This window comes from Arabidopsis thaliana, assembly GCF_000001735.4.
Source record: "Arabidopsis thaliana chromosome 1 sequence".
Lineage (NCBI taxonomy): Eukaryota > Viridiplantae > Streptophyta > Magnoliopsida > Brassicales > Brassicaceae > Arabidopsis > Arabidopsis thaliana.
This window is the reverse complement of record NC_003070.9, coordinates 1969658-1989435: the sequence shown is the minus strand read 5'-3', so window position 1 is coordinate 1989435 and position 19778 is coordinate 1969658. Positions and strand designations below refer to the sequence as shown.

General features: G+C 36.0%; 3 protein-coding genes and 1 non-coding gene across 8 annotated transcripts; 1 reads left to right on the top strand and 3 right to left on the bottom strand.

Moving 5' to 3' along the window:
- Positions 1-26: 26 nt before the first annotated feature.
- Positions 27-11058, bottom strand: CalS7 (glucan synthase-like 7). Of its 2 annotated transcripts, NM_100528.3 has the most exons (42): positions 10440-10716; positions 10251-10351; positions 10002-10114; positions 9818-9905; positions 9618-9728; positions 9386-9538; positions 9201-9290; positions 9033-9124; positions 8785-8908; positions 8490-8624; positions 8327-8403; positions 8156-8246; positions 7860-7982; positions 7660-7777; positions 7194-7578; positions 6898-6958; positions 6592-6673; positions 6461-6510; positions 6304-6390; positions 6075-6179; positions 5888-5982; positions 5707-5788; positions 5459-5622; positions 5234-5357; positions 5029-5129; positions 4766-4877; positions 4535-4686; positions 4253-4362; positions 4057-4176; positions 3909-3977; positions 3558-3747; positions 3366-3477; positions 3083-3205; positions 2890-3008; positions 2709-2792; positions 2410-2522; positions 2102-2331; positions 1203-2000; positions 1066-1116; positions 726-911; positions 391-635; positions 27-216 (listed from the first exon to the last, which is right to left on the bottom strand). In NM_100528.3, exons 1-42 carry the CDS (start codon positions 10672-10674, stop codon positions 141-143), a joined length of 5877 nt encoding a protein of 1958 aa, NP_172136.2. In that variant the 5' UTR covers positions 10675-10716; the 3' UTR covers positions 27-140. The 2 variants fall into 2 exon arrangements, with proteins under 2 accessions (NP_172136.2, NP_001322002.1); NM_001331632.1 differs by having other exon boundaries at positions 27-635; positions 10440-11058.
- Positions 11059-11278: 220 nt separating this feature from the next.
- AT1G06480 lies at positions 11279-11352 on the bottom strand. Its single transcript has one exon. It is a non-coding gene; the product is annotated as a tRNA-Ile (tRNA).
- A 3557-nt stretch (positions 11353-14909) lies between these two features.
- On the bottom strand, positions 14910-19778 carry AT1G06470 (Nucleotide/sugar transporter family protein). Of its 4 annotated transcripts, none has more exons than NM_001331631.1 (13): positions 19553-19707; positions 18832-19012; positions 18439-18760; positions 18184-18353; positions 17873-17958; positions 17715-17764; positions 17546-17613; positions 17305-17405; positions 17157-17169; positions 16864-17048; positions 16639-16725; positions 16119-16213; positions 15159-16013 (listed from the first exon to the last, which is right to left on the bottom strand). In NM_001331631.1, exons 3-13 carry the CDS (start codon positions 18708-18710, stop codon positions 15896-15898), a joined length of 1245 nt encoding a protein of 414 aa, NP_001321854.1. In that variant the 5' UTR covers positions 18711-18760; positions 18832-19012; positions 19553-19707; the 3' UTR covers positions 15159-15895. The 4 variants fall into 4 exon arrangements, with proteins under 4 accessions (NP_973772.1, NP_001318934.1, NP_001321854.1 ...); NM_100527.3 differs by having other exon boundaries at positions 15669-16013; positions 18856-19012; NM_202043.3 differs by having other exon boundaries at positions 14910-16013; positions 18439-19012; positions 19553-19778.
- AT1G06475 (uncharacterized protein) lies at positions 15029-15602 on the top strand. Its single transcript, NM_202044.2, has one exon. It carries the CDS (start codon positions 15163-15165, stop codon positions 15442-15444), a length of 282 nt encoding a protein of 93 aa, NP_973773.1. The 5' UTR covers positions 15029-15162; the 3' UTR covers positions 15445-15602.

Below are 19778 nucleotides of genomic sequence, written 5' to 3'. Positions count from 1 at the left end.
CAAGGATCGAAGTGTAATTTCCACTGACCTCAATACATTGTTTAATCATATAAAAGAGACAACGAAAAAAAGAAGAATAGAGTGACACATCTTTTGTTACATAGACAGATTAATAATGGTTAAAGGTATTTGTATCATGTTCAAGTCCAAAGGTAATAATGGTTAAAGGTATTTGTATCATGTTCAAGTCCAAAGGACTCTTCCGTATGGCCTAGGCTGAAGAACAACATTTACTATGAGTATGAGGTCTTCTCTCAGTCTCAGGTGGTCTAAACATTTTTTCTATTTTCTCAAAGACATATCTAGTAAACAGTAATAACAGATGAAAAAGAATGGAGATGAAAGAAAAATTGGACAAGAAGAAGAAGAAGAGAGCGGTTTGAGCCTCACTACTTGGTGGAAGGTGTCTCTTTGTCTTTCTTTCCGGCGAGAATCATAGAGATCTGCAGACCGCGACTGAAGGCTTGATTAAACAGTAATCTAGTTTGGAACTCAGACACAAATGGGAACCACGATAAGACAGCAATGGGTGTGAATATCACAAGCCCCATTATATACTCGTAAGCTCTCCCTAGCTCTTTCACCGAGTCCCAGAATCCTAATCCTTTGAACACGCTACGCAGCGCTTGCCCGATCTTCAAAACATAGCAACGGATTACAAACTTATTTTTCTCATGGAAAGAACAGATTATTTATGGGCAGTTAAGAAAGTTGTGTGGGCTTACAAGAAGAATAGCCCAGCCAGTAGGTAAGAAAGCGAGGATGGAGGCAAAGAGATCCGAGATCGTGAGGCCGCAGACGACAAATAATACAGTCATGACTGACAAGAAACCAAGGAAGAGAAGTGCCTTGAGAATCCTGAACATAACCTGAAAATCTGTACCAAACTTCCGTCTACCCATTGATACCATCTGTCAAATGATTAAACGACACAATCATAAATGTCAAGAGACAAACAAAACCTTTTCCTAAAACCTCAAAGACTATCTAATAGAGTTGGCTGAAGATTCTTTTCTGGTTTTGATGTGGGTAAAAGCTTAAAACAGATTAGTTTCAGGGCCTTACCTTTAGCACGAGAAGAACTGACAACAAGATAGCCCAAGAGAGTCCATAAACCTTAGAGAAGAAAAGGGCAAAGTTGTTAAAATTTTCAAAGCTATCGAAGAGGGAAGTATCATGGCTTATATGCCGAAATACTTTACCAGAAATGTTGTGTGGCGGCGAGCGATGTTGAGGTGGTAGACAATTCCATACTGGTAAAGGAGAAAACGCAGAGCGAGAAGTATCTCTAGAACCCTTCCTCTTAAATTTGTGTGCTTGAGATGTTCTTGCTCTATATCCCACCATGATTCCCAACTTTTGTCAAGAACAATTCCTATGCCACCGCGGTTTCCCATCCAACGTTTCCAGTCAGTCCAATCGTCCACCGTCTTTTGCCACTCAAACCCAGATGGGTTGAATATAAATGGAGCAAACAACCAAGAAGTCACCAGGAACCACATTGAAAATGTGATGTACATATAAGTACTTGAGCTACGGTACGAAGTTCCATAAACTTGATACACAACTAGTAGTATGACCAACTCCAGTCCCTTAACAAAATGGCTTCGCGAATATAGTCTATAGTTTTCTGCAAACTTCGCATGGAAAACAACAAAACCTCGACCAGTTGCTCGGTACTTAGAGCCTCCATGCAAAATCGTCCTTCCAAAGTAATGCGCTTTCGTTCCCAGTTGAAACGTGAAGAAAACAGAGGCAAGCTGCAGCTGCATTATGATGAAATCACCCAAGGCTGTGCGAAACCCTTTTTCTAGGCCAATTTCCATAACCATTGGTAGAACCATCAGAAAACCTAACTGGAAAACAGATTGGGCTGCTAGTGCCTGCTCAAGGGCATTGGACTCATGTACACTTGCACTTTGCAGGATGTTTTTTTCTAATCCGCTCAATACCAGATAAAGACGCCCATAAAGGAACACATATACCGTGAGCACCGTTATCTGAAACAGAGAATACATGTTTTAAAAATCCAAGATTCCAACCAAAGTATAGGGCAGAGCTACAAGAGGAAATAACTATTTGAATGAGAAATGAGGCATACCATACTACTGAAATAGAAACCAACTGTGGTGAAGTAGAATGAAAGCATCCTGTAAAAATCAAACCGGCGTCCAAGTCGGTAAACGTCACGACTTAGTGTTTGTTCTCCATTACCATTCGCAACTTTGGCTTCAAAAAACGAAATCTGATTCATCCCTACATCACGACCTTTCCCTGCTTGAATATACTCGTGATGTGTGACGTAACCCCCACGAAGAGTTGAATTGTACCCTGGATGTTACCATGATCAGCCATCACAAATACACCAAAATAATTAGAAAACAAAAACTTGTCAAGATCGTTCTCTACCTGCAAAGATATCTTCGCTTAAGTTTATTATCTTTGAAGCCTTGCTAATGCCTCCTCTTGTGATGTGGAAGATTCTATCAAATATATCAGGATGGCCATAATGGAAACGCACCCTGTAAAAGAATCGTGGGTAAGTTGCCAAAGACCAAAGCTAGTCTTCTTTCCATAACAAAAAGATTCTAACTATAATATAGTCTATTAGGTTCAATGATGCGGGGACTGCTACTTTTAAATAAGATTTGAAGCTACAAAGGAAGGATTGGAAGGATCTTTTCCCTAGTCACAAGATATGAAAATACCTCAGAGGATTTGCCAGAACACGTTGGCCAATGGTTACAAAACTTGTTTCTTGATTCGACATGAACCAAGCAAGTGAAGAAACACTGCGAGGTCAGAAAGAAGTCAGATGAGAAAGATAAAGAAAACTAAATAATATGAAGAATCTCAATAAAAATAAAAAATGTATGAAGAATCTCAGACCTTCCAGTAAATATGTGTTCACGAAGACCCAAAATTGTAGGATTTCTCTTGCCACGTCGACCTTCATCAAATTCTTGTAGCACGTTTCTCATTTTGAAACACTCTTCAAAGTAGTTGTCCTGAAATGGAAAAAGGAAATGAAACTATAGTTGGAATCAATAAAATGGTTGAGGGATAGAGAGGTGAAAGCTACCTGGTTCATGTCTATGGTCTGGAGTGCTTCACCGCGAGTGAAAATGATGGCATGGTTTTGATTCTCGGGTTTTCCTTCACCAATTTCAGTGGGAGGGCCGGGAAGTTTGATACGATATATTTCCTAAGAAATCAAAATCAAAGTTCAGGATAAATAGGTAACTATATCTGGGTCCTATGTGGGACTGGAAATAAATAAGTTTTCCTTTGTGACCTAAAACCAGTAAGGAAGGAAGTGGGCTACGAATGTATGAACTTAATTATTATAAATTTCCTTTGCATACCTCATCCAATTTGTCACATCCTTTGAGTAGCACAGAGTAGAATACTTTCTGTGATTTTCCATTAACTGTCTCCTCCCTTTCATCTATATAGGCAACACGCAATGACGGATACCTAACCATAATGTATAATTAAAACTAAGCTAGAAGAATAAGCATATGAAGTTTTGATTTCAAACAAGAGAACTTTCTTACTTTAGCATGAGCTGTAAAATGTTATTGTAACAACTCCGGTCTCGGCTTTCACTTGACTTTTTCTGGTTCCCATAGACCTGACAGGACACGACATATGTAAATTTTAAATCTGCAAGAGCTCGTGCACGGTCACTAAAAGCCTTTCGATCATCTTCATTTGATTCTGAGGGAAGATAGCCACCATTGGTAGCTGCAAGAAGAAAATAGAGTTCATAAAACAATCTTCTTCACAAGCAAGATTAACTTTGACAACTAAATGAAGTAGTGGAGGATACTTAGGCAGAGAAGGCCAAACCACAATATCTGTAAGGTTAAAACATTCAATATTGAGAATGAAGGATAAGTTCAAACCGTTTTCTTCAGTGTATTCCTGGAAACATTGAAGTTCGAGAGCCACTCTGTAGTACATCATTCCCCTAACTAGAAATAGTGAGGAATATTAGCGATCGCAGAGCGAGTAGAACAAGTCAGAAAATCCTACAACGTTCTGATAGTATACCTGTCCTTGAAAGAGTCTGGCCTCTATAAGATACCCATTGGCGGAGTTGCTCTGCCTTGTCTTTCTCAGATAAGTTGCGTTTCAAATCATTTACACGTTCGCAATAGTTTGACCATTCCTCTGTTATGCAGTCATTTTCATTCAGTAAACTTTAAATTTGTTATAAACACTTAAAAAGCACCAAATAGAAGCTTACCAGGATATATCCTCTGTAGGTAAAACAAAATAGTTATTCCATCTTCGTTTTCCTTGTTCAGTTCTTCCTCCGAATAGAGAACATCCTCTTTGTAATAAGGAGTTAAGACACTACACAAATAATTTGGAAAACAATTGTTACTTGCTTTCAAGATCATCTAAAAGTTGTATTCTCCATGAACCAACTGAAAAATAGAAGAAGACTTGGATCATGTCTAACTCTTATTTATCAAAGTTGTGATTCGATAGCATATTTCTTCAGGTAGTAAGCTAAAACATGTACCTAAAGGATAACATGTCACGAACTCGGGGAGCATCTGGCATATTCATGAATAAGGAATTTGCAAAGAATGTCATACGACGACGAGCTTCCAAACTTTGAGGGATATTTATTGCGGATTCTTTAACAGTCAAAAGTAACAAAAGTCTTACAACCTACAAAATTAGAACGAAAGAATGAGATCCAAAAGCAGGAGATATGGCTGTTCACATCAGACAAAAAACAATTACGTACCTTTTCCCTCCAGGATATGTTCTGAGTCAAACTAAGATCTATCTTTTCAAACCTTTGTTCTTTCTTGTCGCTTTCAATATCACCACTCTGTAAATGAGCCCTTTCAAGGATTCTACAGGTAGAATGACAAAGCATGTTTCATGGACGAGTTTTTGGGCTTACACATTTAAGGATTGTTGGAAACTAGAAAGAAGAAAAGCAGAGGAGATTTTCTTGCATAGAAAATGAGGCAAACTTTTTACATATGAACTATCAAGACTTACTCGTGACCGTTAACCATGACATCCTGGGTGATGATTTCAATAATATCCTGGAGAACATTGATAATCTGAGACTTGTAATCATCTTCCTCATAATCACTTAGCTGTCAACAGGACCAAATTTAATTTAGAGAGGGGGAGTGAATTAACATAAACAAATGATAATTATTGGCATTGAACGAGAAAAAACAATCTATATTTACATTACCAGGATTTTTAAGAATTTCTCTAGCTTGTCACTGAGCAAAGGCATACCAGTCATCCGGAATTCACTTAAAAATCTGTGTTGTTGGATGCTAATATCTACTTCGTAGCAAATCTCCCTTACAATCCTATATAGATTGGGAGACAGCAGTAGTATAGTTAGTAGGCCATCCACAATTAGATGTTGGGGCCAATTTTAATAATGAAGTGGAAAAAAAAAAATACTCACCTCTTATCAGATTCATCTTGAAGAAGGCCATATATTATGTCTCTCACGGTTTCATAAGCCTCAACCACTGCGTAATGCATATAGTATTCGCTTTTGATTTTCTTGAATAAGTCAACGTCCTCTTTTCCCTTGAAATCTTTAGCCATGTCTAATGCTATTGGAATCTGTTACCAAAAGGTAACCACAATTCAGCAAAGAAGAGATAATTGATGGCGTGAAGAGGTTATTGAGAGAGCTGTCTTATTTACCTTGCTAGCAAGCAAGAAAGGAGGCCATTGCACAACAGTAACATCTCCAGAAGACGAAGGTACAAGTAGCAAATCTCTTTCCCTACACATCAAAGAAGTAAAGAACACGAGTATGTTTATGAAACGAACTTAGAAGGTAATTGTGATGACTCTATAAAAGAGAAACAAAAAGTCCTCAAACCTATCGCTGATCAGATCTTCATCCCGCATAGTATGTATGAACTTATTCCACATCTGTGAGAACCTCGCAATGTCTTTTTCGTCCACCGTTTCGTCCTGCATTACTCAAATGTTACATTTTCACCCACAAACCGAAACTTGTTGGCGTACACTATCTTATCAATTAAATTTGTATGTGTGGCTAATACCAAGTGCTTTCTCTTTGCATGACCTAGAGGTAACGGTGTAAGTTTAGAACAGAAAGCAGATGGAACAACTTTAAATCTGGACCGCAACATTCCAAGTGTGCGTATCTGCAAAAGTAAAAATGGAGGTTAAAGAAGAAAAATATACAGAATGTTGGGGAATCACAAACTTGTTGTCACATAAGATTTTCATTTATAAAATTTTCCGTACTAAGAGAAGTGCAACAATTACCTCCCCGAGATGGCTGAAGGCTCCATATATCCCTCCAAAAAGAGTAGAGAATATGGCATACCATATTTGCGTATCCATAAAGTAAACCTAAATATGAATCACAAACTTCAGGGTATTGGAAATATTCTTTTCAAGTTAATCAACACAGATTACTTACCAAGACAATTGGACCCCATATGGCGATGATTACCCCAATGTTATGAGTGGCTGCATGAATATCATATATTCTGTTAATTAAAAAAGTAGTTGATAGCCATGCATGAGGATGCTATGAGTAAAGATCACTACCATTTGGAAAGAACTCATGCCACTCGTAATTTACGACATGCATATCCCATATTAACTTAGTTGGGTTGACAAGTGGTAATATCTGTCCAGGCATCATCAATAGTAAATGTTAAAATATAGCGGCAACAAAAGGATGCTTATAGAAAAGGCTTAGATGATAATTACGACTACAACCTGCTCAATAGACATCACAAAGTGAAAGATTATGAAACTAAATAAGGGTATTATAAACGGTAAACATGAGAATCTACATTCATCAGTAGAAAAAAATTGAGTTATAAGTTTCAGCATAAGATGCTAATTCACCTCCACATAGTAGCTGAAAGCGAGCTTGCTAAGTAACAGCATGACCCAAAAGAATGTATACCTAAGACATCATGAATTGAGCAGAAATATTAATCATTTGGAAGCATCAACAAAGTTGTGACCAATATTATCATACCATGGCCAATTTTGCAGCAATAAACTGTTTGAAACAATAAGAACAATGCATCCAGAAAAGAACAGCAGTTTGCTGAAGTTTCTCTCAGGATCCAGGAGAAAGAGGATTATAAGGAAAAATTGAGAAGAAAACTACAATGAATAACATCATTTTTGCTTACTTGAAAAGTGCAAACATTTCTTCATGCATTCCTCTACCAATATACAATTTTGGCTGAGCCCACCACATGATAAGTGTGACAATCCGCATGTTTGATCGCTCCATGATTCTCCGCAGAGGTGGAAGTAAGAAAAACACAGCAGCCAAAATATTTGGTAAGACATACAAGGCAATAGCATAGTCGTATAACGACCGGTGAAGCCAACTCCCAACCCAGCTGCTGAAGAACTTTATTAGTCCAGTAGGATTCTGGACTGACTTCGAGTAAGTAATTGGCAACATGATGGCCCACATGGCTGCCATTAAAAATTTTGTGATGTACCGCATAATTTGGGAAAACTTTAGGCTCTTCCAAGCACCAAAACTAAGAACTAAATCCAGTGTCGCTGCAATTCATAAAAGATCAAAGGATTATGCCAATATGTTTATACATGGGTAATGTCAAACTGAAACGGACTAGAAGTTACCTTGTAGAAGATTGAGAAAAGCTGAAGTTATGAAAATGGTCAACACGTTTCTAAAGACATCCTCAGTAAAAATGGCAAGAATAGATCCTGACGGGTGCCATGCAACTATTATCATAGTCTGAAAAATCATAGAATTATTACATACGTTTTATTATGTAACAGAACAGAAGTTGAGTGAGAATTCTAATTCAGAATCCTACCTGTAGAGACAATACAAGGAACATCCACATTCGGTCGAAACTTCGATAGAGGTTCCAAAACGTGCGAGCTTCAACAAAATTAGTTTTAGGTTTCCTTTTTCCATGAGACACTTGGTCATGTCTCTGCAGTTAATAAAATGCATTGGTAACCCTCATAAAGGATGAAACAAAAATATACTGGGTTCAATAAAAGATGATAATCGACGCAAGTAAGTATTTGAAAAGAAAAGGATATTCATTCTATCAAATATTTCCAAGGTAATGAAAAAGTCTACATTAAAGATAAAGATAAAGACCTGATTCGGAACTTGCGAGATCTCATCAGTGTGGATGAAAAAATCTGCCTTAAAGTTCATTGGCCATTTCAGCCTAAAACACCTCTTATCCCTGAAAAAGTAAAATGAATGTGCTCAGATAGTAACACTTGACTGACTGATACATATAATGGCAAATCAAAGAAAACTCACCAAAAGTACTCATTCAGATCATCATAGTTTCTCCATTTTGAATGGCTTGCCTTTCCATTTTTGTTTCTCCTGACTTCCTTTTCTCACAAACGAAGCGGTTTTCTTAGCAGAAAGAATCAAAAAGCAAGGGAAAAAAACAAAACTGCTTCAGAAAGTTACGTACCTTGCGTAAGACCTGGTAGATTGGTGTTATAACATTCCTTAAGAATGCTTCTTCGTCCGGTGCACCTGCCTCATATGTGTCCCCAGTTACAGGGTACACATTGCCAAACAGAATTCCATGGACTTCATTGGCCATCTTCACAGGAAAATTTAAGAAAACAACATTGTTACTTATGTATTTATACTATAAGGAGGTTCCTCAAAAACATAAGTACACATAAATTAGTGTGTGCGTTGTTATTTGTGTGTGGAAACAAATAAGAGGAAATGAAGAACGTTGAACTTGGAAAACCTACATTGTGGAAAATGTAGCAAAGGCATTCAGGCATGAAGCGGACATTTGATGCTTCTCCCCATATGAGAAGATAAAGGCCGATATACAGAAGGCTCAGTTGTTGCTTATCACAACCTGCAGGAAACCTGCCAATAGGAAAACCATCCATTAACATACATACATATTAGAGTAGAAGAAATGCGAGGGAAGCTTTTTTTTTCTATAATTACTCAGAAGTTAATAACTTGATATATCGAAGAGAAGTGATACCTCAAATATGAGTCACACCGCAAATACTTGCACCATGAATTGTAATTCTTGAAGTATTTTTCCATCAATTTCCGCACGGTGCTAGGCTTTATCTATATTTTTCCTTGAAGTTAGTAAATAGTTGTAATATCCTCAAGAGAAGGAAGCCCACGAAGTACACAAATTTACCTCGACATAATTCTCGAGATCCCTCTTCCTCACATCGATGTTGGCAAGTAGCAGTATAAGATGCTCCCTCTGATTAGCTACATTTCCTCGCTTTCACCATGAAAATAGGAAGACTAATCAAGACATATTTTATGGAATAGAAACTTTTAAAGAAAAAGTAGCAAAGAAACAAACTTGAAAGTTACCTGAAAACCGAAAACCAAAGCAAGCCACTCGAGAATATCATTAAAAGATCTGCCTCTTTCTCTATCCACTTCATCCAGGTTAGCTGAGGCTGAATGGAATCTTGGTCGAGGAAGATTGTCCACATTGCAGACAGCAAGAATTGCCGCCTTAATCTAAATTACATTGGGCAAAAATGTCAGTGAGAGTTCAAAATGATGAACAAGTAAAGTAGGCAAAATTTGCACATGCAACCTCAGGGAGTTCCATTACTGCAGTTTTAGCCCCTAAAGCGTACAGCGGAAGAATGTTGTAGTGTTCATACTGTTCTTTCTTTCTTTCAACTTCTTTGGCATACCTAAGGGTCTACATTCAAACACCAGCAAGATGTCAAGTGACACAATTACCCTCTTCAGGAAAATTTATGATCAGATTGTAAGGGAACACTAATCAACCTTGTCGTCAATTCTTGCTTGAGGAACCACTGTCTTTAAAACATCATACAAGACTGTCGCTATCTGGTAAAGCTTGGCCATCTCCTCCCTGTAATGACAAAATCGACAGAAGCAAAAGAGTTAGGAGACCATCATTTAAATCTTTATCATGTAACGATTACAAAATATTAAGAAGAGATCTCACGGTGTCTTTTTCCCTTCTCCATCTTGTATATTATTCTCATAGAACGTCTGATAGTAGAGCTGAATTTCTCTTGGGTCACTCTTCGCCAACATATGTTCTGTAATCTCTTCCTCCTAAAGAGAAAAAACAAAAATTCAAGAACTACTATCTCAAGATACATCCAAATGTAAACCTTGTTTATCTGCGTACTCCAATTCATCAAAGAGAGAGAAAAAAAAAAAAGTATGCGAAATCATGTAATCAATTAACCTCCTCTAGCTTGTGCAATAGATAAGTCTTAAATTGACGAACGCCTCGTCCGCTTGATGTTGGATCCATTCGATGAGCCTTCTCAAATGCATGGAAGCGACCTAACAAAAGTGAAGTGAGAATCTTGATATACTCATTCACAGCCACACTCCACATCACAAAATCGAAAAGGTTTGAGAGATATCATACAAAGGTAAGCAACCCTTGCGTTATCTTGGTCAATATCATTAGCAACTCGAAGAATAGGAGCAATGGAAGCGAGAGAAGAAGGAACAAGCTCGCTGTCAATTGGTCTTTCATCTTCATTAGGATGCTCAATCATCATCGTACCAGCTCGTGTCATCTTCCGAGACATAGACCGAACTGGCTGCATTTGCGGCGGCCGCCCATCTTCGCCTCTTCCACCACTACTAGTACTCGCCATAATAGCTGATCAATTTCAAATTCCGAAGAATCGATAAAACCCATCTTCTTCTTCCCCCTTTTTGTGGATATATACATGTGTGCAGAGGAAAGTGAAGCGGGAACAGGAGCTTAGATTCGTGGAGTGGGCTTTAGGGTTATGCGATTGCTCTACGAGGAAGAAAGGAATGCTAAAGGAGATATTCTAAAAAATTGATTTCTCGATTTGTGTCTTCTTCCTTTACACTCAGAATAAAAGAATTGATTTTTCTTTCTTTCACTCGCTCGCTTTTGAGCTGTGACTTTTTCCATAAATAGGTACGAAAGCAAACCCAGGACGAGGTTTTTGAATCCCTTATTCTCCTTTACGAGATTTTCCGGGATTTTTTTTCCCCGGGAAAGTCTGGAGAATTGCTTCTCTGTGAAGTCGAAACGGAGCTTTGGGACGGCTACGCAACGGCTATAGGGAATCTAGACTACATGACGTTTTACGTTTTTACTAATTAACAACGTGACACTATTATGTTTACACAACGACACGGAAATCAGCAACTCTTAGTTGGGCCACCTACTGGCCCATGGGTTCTTAAGATTAAGGTAATAAAAAAAAAAGGTAAGAAGACATATGGCCCATGCAGGTTTCGAACCTGCGACCTTCGCGTTATTAGCACGACGCTCTAACCAACTGAGCTAATGGGCCTTCGTGTTATTCGTATTAGGTATCGGCATAAAGAACTTGGAGGCACATGAGAGTATCAAGTATAAATTCCCGACCCATTAGTTTATGAATGTAACAACAACGTAACTATTTCACATCATATCATTCCTTGCTTAAAACGATATACAAACCTGTTCTGAACAGTTCCACATTTTGCATAGTTGACATTTCATATTTGTACCCTTACATTCCATTTTCACAGTTTTACATCTCTTTTTTTTTTTGGCAATTGGTCTAGGATTCTGAACTGGATTCTCAAGAATACTTCAAAACGAAAGAAAAAATAACGTGTGATGATAACACTAAACTATTCTAATGAGTCCCTTGGCAGGCTTAACCAATTATCATTATCTGGACAAATCAACTTTCTTAACGGTCAGATTTTGTTTCCAGCTACTTTGACTTCTTCTCAACCTTTTTATTGTTTGTTTCCAGCTACTTCAACTTATTATTATTATTATTATTGCGTACGGCGTGACTAATTGACGTAAAACATTAAGTTAATAATAGTTGGAATATTATCGTATCCCCTACTAGTAATATCATATCCCCGTAACTTTACAATCAAACGAATGAGCATGGCGATATAAAAACTCATGATCATATATATACATATGTGTCCATGCGTCGGGGCAATACAAGTTACAAAACTAAGTGGTGAAAGAGTCAAGATATATGGTTGTCGTTGTGCTGGTAGCCGTAGATATTAGATCAGAATCAGATCATACAAGATCTACTTGATTTTTTTTTATTTTTAAATATATTTCCTCTTAAATACCAATTTTGTCGGAGAGTATAGAAACTTGATAAGCTGCGTCAACGTTAAAAAAATCTTTAGTTCGGCCTCTTCTGTTTTACTCGCAAGAATAACGGTTTAACATCTTCTTATAAAATCTAAAATCCTACTATATTATTTGGGAAATACATTTTAAATATAACCTTATTTTTTGTAAGTAATTACATAAGTATGTCATTAGAAATAAAATTTTAAATAATAAATTAATTCATTCCCTTAAGAATTAAAAAGTCAAATACTAATTTAATTAATTAAATTTAATTAAAAAACGAAATACATTATAAATTTCCAAAAAAGTAACCAATTAAAATCAACAAATTAGATTTGATATCTTAATTATCATATTAATTTTTTTGGGAATTATTATAGTTCACCTCTCATCTTTATATGATTCTATTTTTGCGAAAAAATAATATCATCGTTATAAAAACATAATTAGAGTTTTTTCGCATATGCCATAATTTGAATTTTTAAAAACAAATAGAAACTGTTCAATACATGAAAAAATATTATAACGGGTCAAAAATAGATTTAAAAAAACTTTCTACTGAGTATTGGGTCATAATTTGAATATTTATATTCAATTTCATACATATTATTTTGAAAATTTATAATCTTATATACTACAATAATTCATAACATATTAGTTTTTTTTATGTGTATGATGTGATTCAATTTTTAATACAAGCTGGAAAATTCTAGAATGGACGGGTTTAGATCGATATTAATACAAGATGGTATACTACAGGTGAAACTCTAAAATTAACACTTAAAATACAAGTGTATAATTTTAAACACTAAACAATGTAAATAATATCAACAAAATATATACAACTCGCAGTTTACTATACATTTAAAATCAAATAAAATAATATCATATATTTATAATCATCTTTACAATAAAAGTTTTTAGTTTAACTAAAATATAAGCCTATCTGCGATATACTGCAGGTTAAAATTATAAATAAGCAGATTATCATCACGATGTCTATACCTTCCCACATACACACCTATCAAAAACTTAAAACCTTTCAAAACTTTTTGGTATATTCAAATTAGGATTTTTCATTCATGGAATCATTATTCCAAGGGTTTTGGGATGTCTTATGAAATGATTTTGGCAGAAGAGGATGTAAAATTTTTCGAATAAAAAGTAGTCAGCAAAACATATGTTTTTTTGGGAGTTTTTAGATAATTAAATCAGAGAATAGGGCTGGGCATATGAGTAATCTATTCGAGTTCGGGTAGAACCATTCGGGTTTGGGATTAATGGGTATATGATTTACTACCCAATAGAATAATTCTAAATATTCGGTTCTGGTTCGGGTCGGGTCCAGTTGGATTCGGGTCAGTTTTGATAAAAAGTTTCAGGCCCTAAAAATACCCAAAAAAATAGAAACGGTATTTTGTATTTAGATAGCGGGTCTTCAAACCAAAAAAACTTTTAAATTTTAAGTTTTAATAAATTTAATTATATTTGAATATATTTTACTAAATTTTGACAAACATAACAAATAATTTTTGAATAGTTTAGTTGTTTTGGATATTTAGGTCCAAAATTAATTGACATATTTAGATTTATAATTATAATCTTAGATAATTAGATTATATTACGATTAAATATAATTAATATTTTGGATATTAAATTAATGTTTCGGTTTTTGAGTACCTTTTTGGATAACGGGTAATTTCTGGACCAATCGGATATCCACGGGTTTACTAAAACTCTACCCAATAAGGAAATTTCCTAAAATTCTAACCTGCTCTAACCTGGTTTTTTGGTTCGGGTATTGGGTTGGTTATCGGGTCCGTTTTTTCGTCAGCCCTATCAAAGATAATCTAATATAGGGCCCAATTAGGTCCACAAATGTAATCAAAATAGTATACATAGACTAATTTTAAGTTAGGCCAAAAATTAGATCCTCTAATACAAAGGAAACATGTTTCTTACCAAAACAACTTGTATACAAATTTTATACATTTACTTAAAACTACATATGTTATATTTATTATAAAAATAACATTTTTAAACAAAGTCAATCCAATGCAGCATTATATCCAAATAGTAAAAACATTGAAAAATATTATGGCATCACTTTTATACTATACTATTTTTTATATAATTCAAATAAAGTATACAATTTAATTTATACAAAATATTAATGTCTGTGCTTTATAATCTAGTTGATTGTAAAATCAAAGTACTATATAGAATTCAGTAAAAAAATAGTCTACACATAAGTCCACAGTGACATGAAACTGTTACGGTCTTGTCAAATCTAAATCTTTAGTCCAACATTATAAAATTGAAAAGATATAATATATTATTTCTACACAAAACTACACATGTATATAACAAAGAAAATGTACGATGTAATTTACATAACTCTCGATTGATCTTTTAAAAAAGGTAAAAGCATGATTGCTCAAGTGGAAAAAAAAAAAAAAAAAAAAAAAGCATGATTGCTCAAAAGAACGGCTCTCTTTGTAATGTTACAGAATGTTGATAGAGACAATTACTAGGTTCCCTTTCATTATCTCAGAACTAAATTTGACAAGCTGTTCTGCATCAACAAAAAAACAATTCCTTACGACACTACATCATTACATGAATTAATATATGTTCCATATATTAATATTTCATAAAAAGTGTGACATTTGTAGTAGCAATGTGAGAGAAACGACCGTTAGTGGATCTATCTGGAAAAAAGCGAAACTGCTGGACTGCTTTTATAAAACAAAAAAAAATCTTATTGTAATACCGAAAATAACCCTGCTCACCTTCCACGGTTCCACACCTCTCGCCAGCTATACTTTACTTTCCCGAAGAAAAAGGTTAAAGGGCATCTCATTCCTTTCTTAGTCACATTTGGCAATAGTACCCTCTCCTTCTCTGACCTATTCACAAAATTGCCCCGTCTCTTCTCCACACAGTATAAGAATGCTGCACCGTGACATGACTCTGTAGTAGAGAGAGAGAGAGAGAGAGGTAGACAATGGGAGTTATGAAGAAGTGGGCGTCGCTGAAGAAGAAGAAGCTGCAACAAGAGGAGGAACAAGTGACGGCTAAAGAAACACAGACATGGCAGCGATTAAGGAATCTGTTTTCAACGTCGTCTTCGTCTTCGTCTTCGTCGGCGAAGTGGAAGCGAGTTGAGATAATAATGCTGACAGAGATAGTAGACGGAGTAGTTTACAAGGTCATGTATGTAGTTGAAGCTTTCGTTCTCGTTTCCACGCTCTGCTTCTTCTACCTCTGTTGTGGATGCCACATTTGATCCAATTTTTGTTTCTCTCATTATATTATTCTTTCCAATTCATACTTCCTCTCTTATGGGGTTTAGTGTTAGTCTCAGTTTTATACAAATAAGCTTATATGTAATCTGATCATTCCATCTTGTAGTTCTACATTATAATGTTAGACTCTGTTATTCAATTTCTTCAGAAGATGATAACAGAGACGACACTCTCAATAACATGGGTACAAAAGACATGTGAAATTGGACCAAATTTGCAGCCACTACTAACTTTTTCCCTTTAAAATTTGTTGAAATGGTTATGTTCTTCTATCATTTTTGTAAGGCAGGGAAACATCAAAGTTTCCAATTCATCTGCCTTAAAAGTATGTTATAGTCTTTTTCTCAAGGAAGGTCCACATGCTTCCACATTACGGATGTACCAGCCTAAAAGGGGGTTTACCATATCATGTGAATGTATCAAAAATAATTCTTAGGGACTATTTTCTTGATCATCCATCTCATCAAGAATCACATATTTTCCAGTCTGACTTGGAGCTTGTAACTGCTTCTCTTCCTCTGTTTTGTGCCCCTTTTGTAGTTTATCATATCTGACAAGACATCAAAAGCATACACCGTTCGGTTCCAATATACAAATTTGACATTGTATTCATTTCTCAGCATATTAGATGTTTAAACAAGCAAGAGTTACTTACTTGTACCAGTTGAACAAACTGACACCAACCATAATGATCATCAGACCCACACCTTTCAGCCACGTAAATTCGTCATGGAAGTAAAACACTGCAACCTGTTTTGCACAGAGTCAAAGAACAACACAATGAAGATTTTACATCCCCAAATATATCAGCAGCAGCACTGATACAAAATTCTTCTGGAGGCAGGGACATGTAGTTTAAGCAAATTCTATAGTGAATGAGAAGCCAGTTCTAAAGACACTAGTTCTGTTTTATCGAGTATGTCTATTAAGAGGCCAGACATGAACTCATAATCCATTCTAGAAAGCAAACTCCAAACAGGTGTGTCTATTTATATGGCATATGACCAATATAATCTCACCATCTTAAGATATCAGTCCCTTGTCTAGAACATCACCGCAAGGTTTCAATCAAATATAGTTCAGACTTTCTAGCTTAAGAATACGAGGAAAGTAGAACTTACAAGCTAGACCTCATCAGTTAGATATTCCAAAAAGTTTATGAATATAGGACATACCACTATGGTGACAGCCTCTTTGACAACTCCCGCTATTGTGACGGTTACAGCACTAGTTACGGAAACAAGGACATACTCTGTCAAAACCTGAAAGAAAATATTAAATAGTGAGCATGGAAGACTGATCACATACGAAACTAGAGTTTCATAAGATGCTTCAACCTCCACCTATCAAAACAAGTTCACTCTTACATAAGGTTTGTAAATTGTTTAGTAAATGCTCACCATACAAAAAGCCAGTGCTCCGCCAAAAAGCATCAAAAAACAAGTTCGAGCAAAATGTGCTCCACTATCAAAGTATTTGTTGTCTCTAAATTCACTCCATGGATCCAGAAGGAGAGAAAGAAGACCAGTCGCTATAGCCATCACTGGTGCCACACAGCTCATGAATATGAATGGATTTTTCAGTCCTAGATAAACAAAACAAAAACAAGTATAAATTTATTTCTAGGTCTTGTGACTTATAAGAAACTAAGAAAGACAATTATAGATTTGAAAACACCAAGAGCAGAACCCACCAAATGTTTCTTTCTACACATCATGTTGTCGTCAGAATGGAGCAAAACATCGGAAGACAAAAACCACAAAAAGTAAAGGTAAAGAGTTAATATATAAAGATCCAATGTATGGTTTAACAGAAATTAAAAACTGAGTTAAAGAATATACCTGCAAAAGAACTTGCGTCATACACCAGCGGAAACCAGACATGACAGCAGCAAGCATGACAAAAACGAAACCCCAAAACTCAAATTCTGTCTCCTTTGCAACTGATGGTGAGAAAATAACAAGTTTAATGGCTTTGATTTAGGAAAAAAAATTCAACTAAAAACTTCTAGATAGATTTTGTAGCAAACAGGTCCAGGAACAACGGAGTACAAAGCAATATAAATGACAAAGAAAAACATACCTGTTAACAACACTCCTGCTGAGATCACTGAAATAATGCCAAAAAGTTTCAGGCTTGGAGACTCCAGCCTAACCAGCGAAATATTGTGTCAGGATAACACATGGAGTACAAAAAATTGTAAAGCACAAATCAGGATAAAATAAACAATTAATCGTTATGTATAAAGCACCTGAAGGCAAAAGCAAACAGAAGAAGAAATATTGGGGCTGCAGATTTGCACTGCAAGTGGAAAAAACACATGCATATCATTAGACAAGTCTCACCTTGTTTCACCCGCAAATTCCAAAGAAGTTGCATAGACCTACCATAGTATATAAAATAACTAACCATTGTTGCAAATGTAACCGATATGAAGACAAGTGACTCGTTACTTAGGTTTATATCCATAGCAGTTCCAAGCGCTGTTGGTACAACTGCGAAAGGACAGGCCATGTGGGTAATCAGTTTATGGAAATATAATATATTCAACTTTCGAAAAACTGAAACAGAAAAAACACACTAAATCTTCCCCTCTCGTCCTCACTAAATACTGTAGATGATAATTGCATTGCATAAATTGCAGAAAGTTCTCAGTACTATGTAGTGAGAATAAAGTAGAAAGTAATGGCTAAAGGAATGCCCTGGTTTTGTTAGTTTACCTCTAACGAAATAGTCTCTCCATGATATGGTAACATCAGGCTGAAATCTCCCCGACCAATACCATGTTATCATCTTTGATAAAACAGCTTGAATAGAAAAGTGAATGGTATTCATTAATAAGGGAGCAGGAAATTTCCCTAAATCATCTCCTAAGAGAGTTTTGTTGTACCTAGAAAATAAGCAAGTAAATTAAATGCTAGTTGTATGGAATTAAAAGAAGAAAAAGAAAATGTTAGTCGCAAAGACATACTTACAGAGTCAGAAATGTGCTGAAAGTGTACCATACAAGTATAAAGAAGAGTGTTTTAAGCACGTCAGCAGGAGAGATATCTACTTTTGACGCTTTAGGCAATGTTTCAAGGGTATCACCGGAACTGTAACCAACATCAAAACTTCTGGAGCCGTTTGTCTCCTTCCCGGTCTCATTTTCAATACCAAAAGTCTCTAAAACCTGTTCTCTATCTACATCTCCCTCATTGGATATGGTTTCCATTGTACCAACACGGAGCTGCACTCTTTGCTCCATCAATAATCTGAACTCACCAGCAAACCTTTTCGGCTTCCATTCACAGACAACTGTGACAAAGCATGCAATCTAGTAATCCAGCCTTTCTTTACTCAACAGGTATTTAAAAAAACACGAGTACCCCTGTAATGGACAGCTCTCTTGCCTCGGAATTTCAAGGAAGAAAGTTTTATATTTGACCCATACGCATATGTTCAAATGGTACAGTGTCCAATTCTCTCTGGCATATCCCAGTGGGCTAATTGAATTAGGAACCTAAGATGTTGGTGAATATGCAATGCAGTTCTCTGGAACTACTTGACCTAGAATCACAAACACAAGCTCAAGTAAGTCAAGTATTTCTGTGAGAAATTCCTCTGGAGAAAGTGGAAAGCAAAGCAAACAATCACACAAGAGCCACATTTCAATAAAGGCAAGCTTCTCTAATACGCCGATGCAAAGATTCAAACCGAATGAAAGGAAGCTACATTTAATCTGATAAGAACCAAAAGAGTTCACCGACAGAAGAAATTGAATACATAAACCATTCTTTAACAGGGCCGCTTCAAGAAGAGATTAATACGTCACTATTGGAACCTAGAAAAAGCAAACACGTAAAAAGAAGGAAATCTATTCGAATGAATCTGAGTTTCACGAAATCAGATGTAATCCAAATCAGGAAAAGCTCAATGATTCTGAGCTCAAAAAAAGTAACGCAACAACGAAAAGAGAACTCCTCGCAATCAATCTGGATCGGGAGTGAGCTCAAAATTCATAGATTCAAAGCTAACGAACGCGGACTATGAAATCAGCATAATACAGATAGGGAAAATCAAAATTTCGCCAGAATGGAAGAAAGAGACCTACAAAGAGAGAAGAATCGGCTCGTTGGATCTGATCGAAGCTGCAGGAACTTTGTGTGTGTGTTTGAAGATAGATTGATTTTGGAGTCGCAACCGCAGGTTGTTGGAGTTTGGTGAATTTTTACGAAATCATTACCGCTCGGAGTCTGCAATGCAACTTGCATTTACCTTTACACAGATTATATTTGTTTTCACAAGAATTAATAATTTTCATTTTTAATGGAGT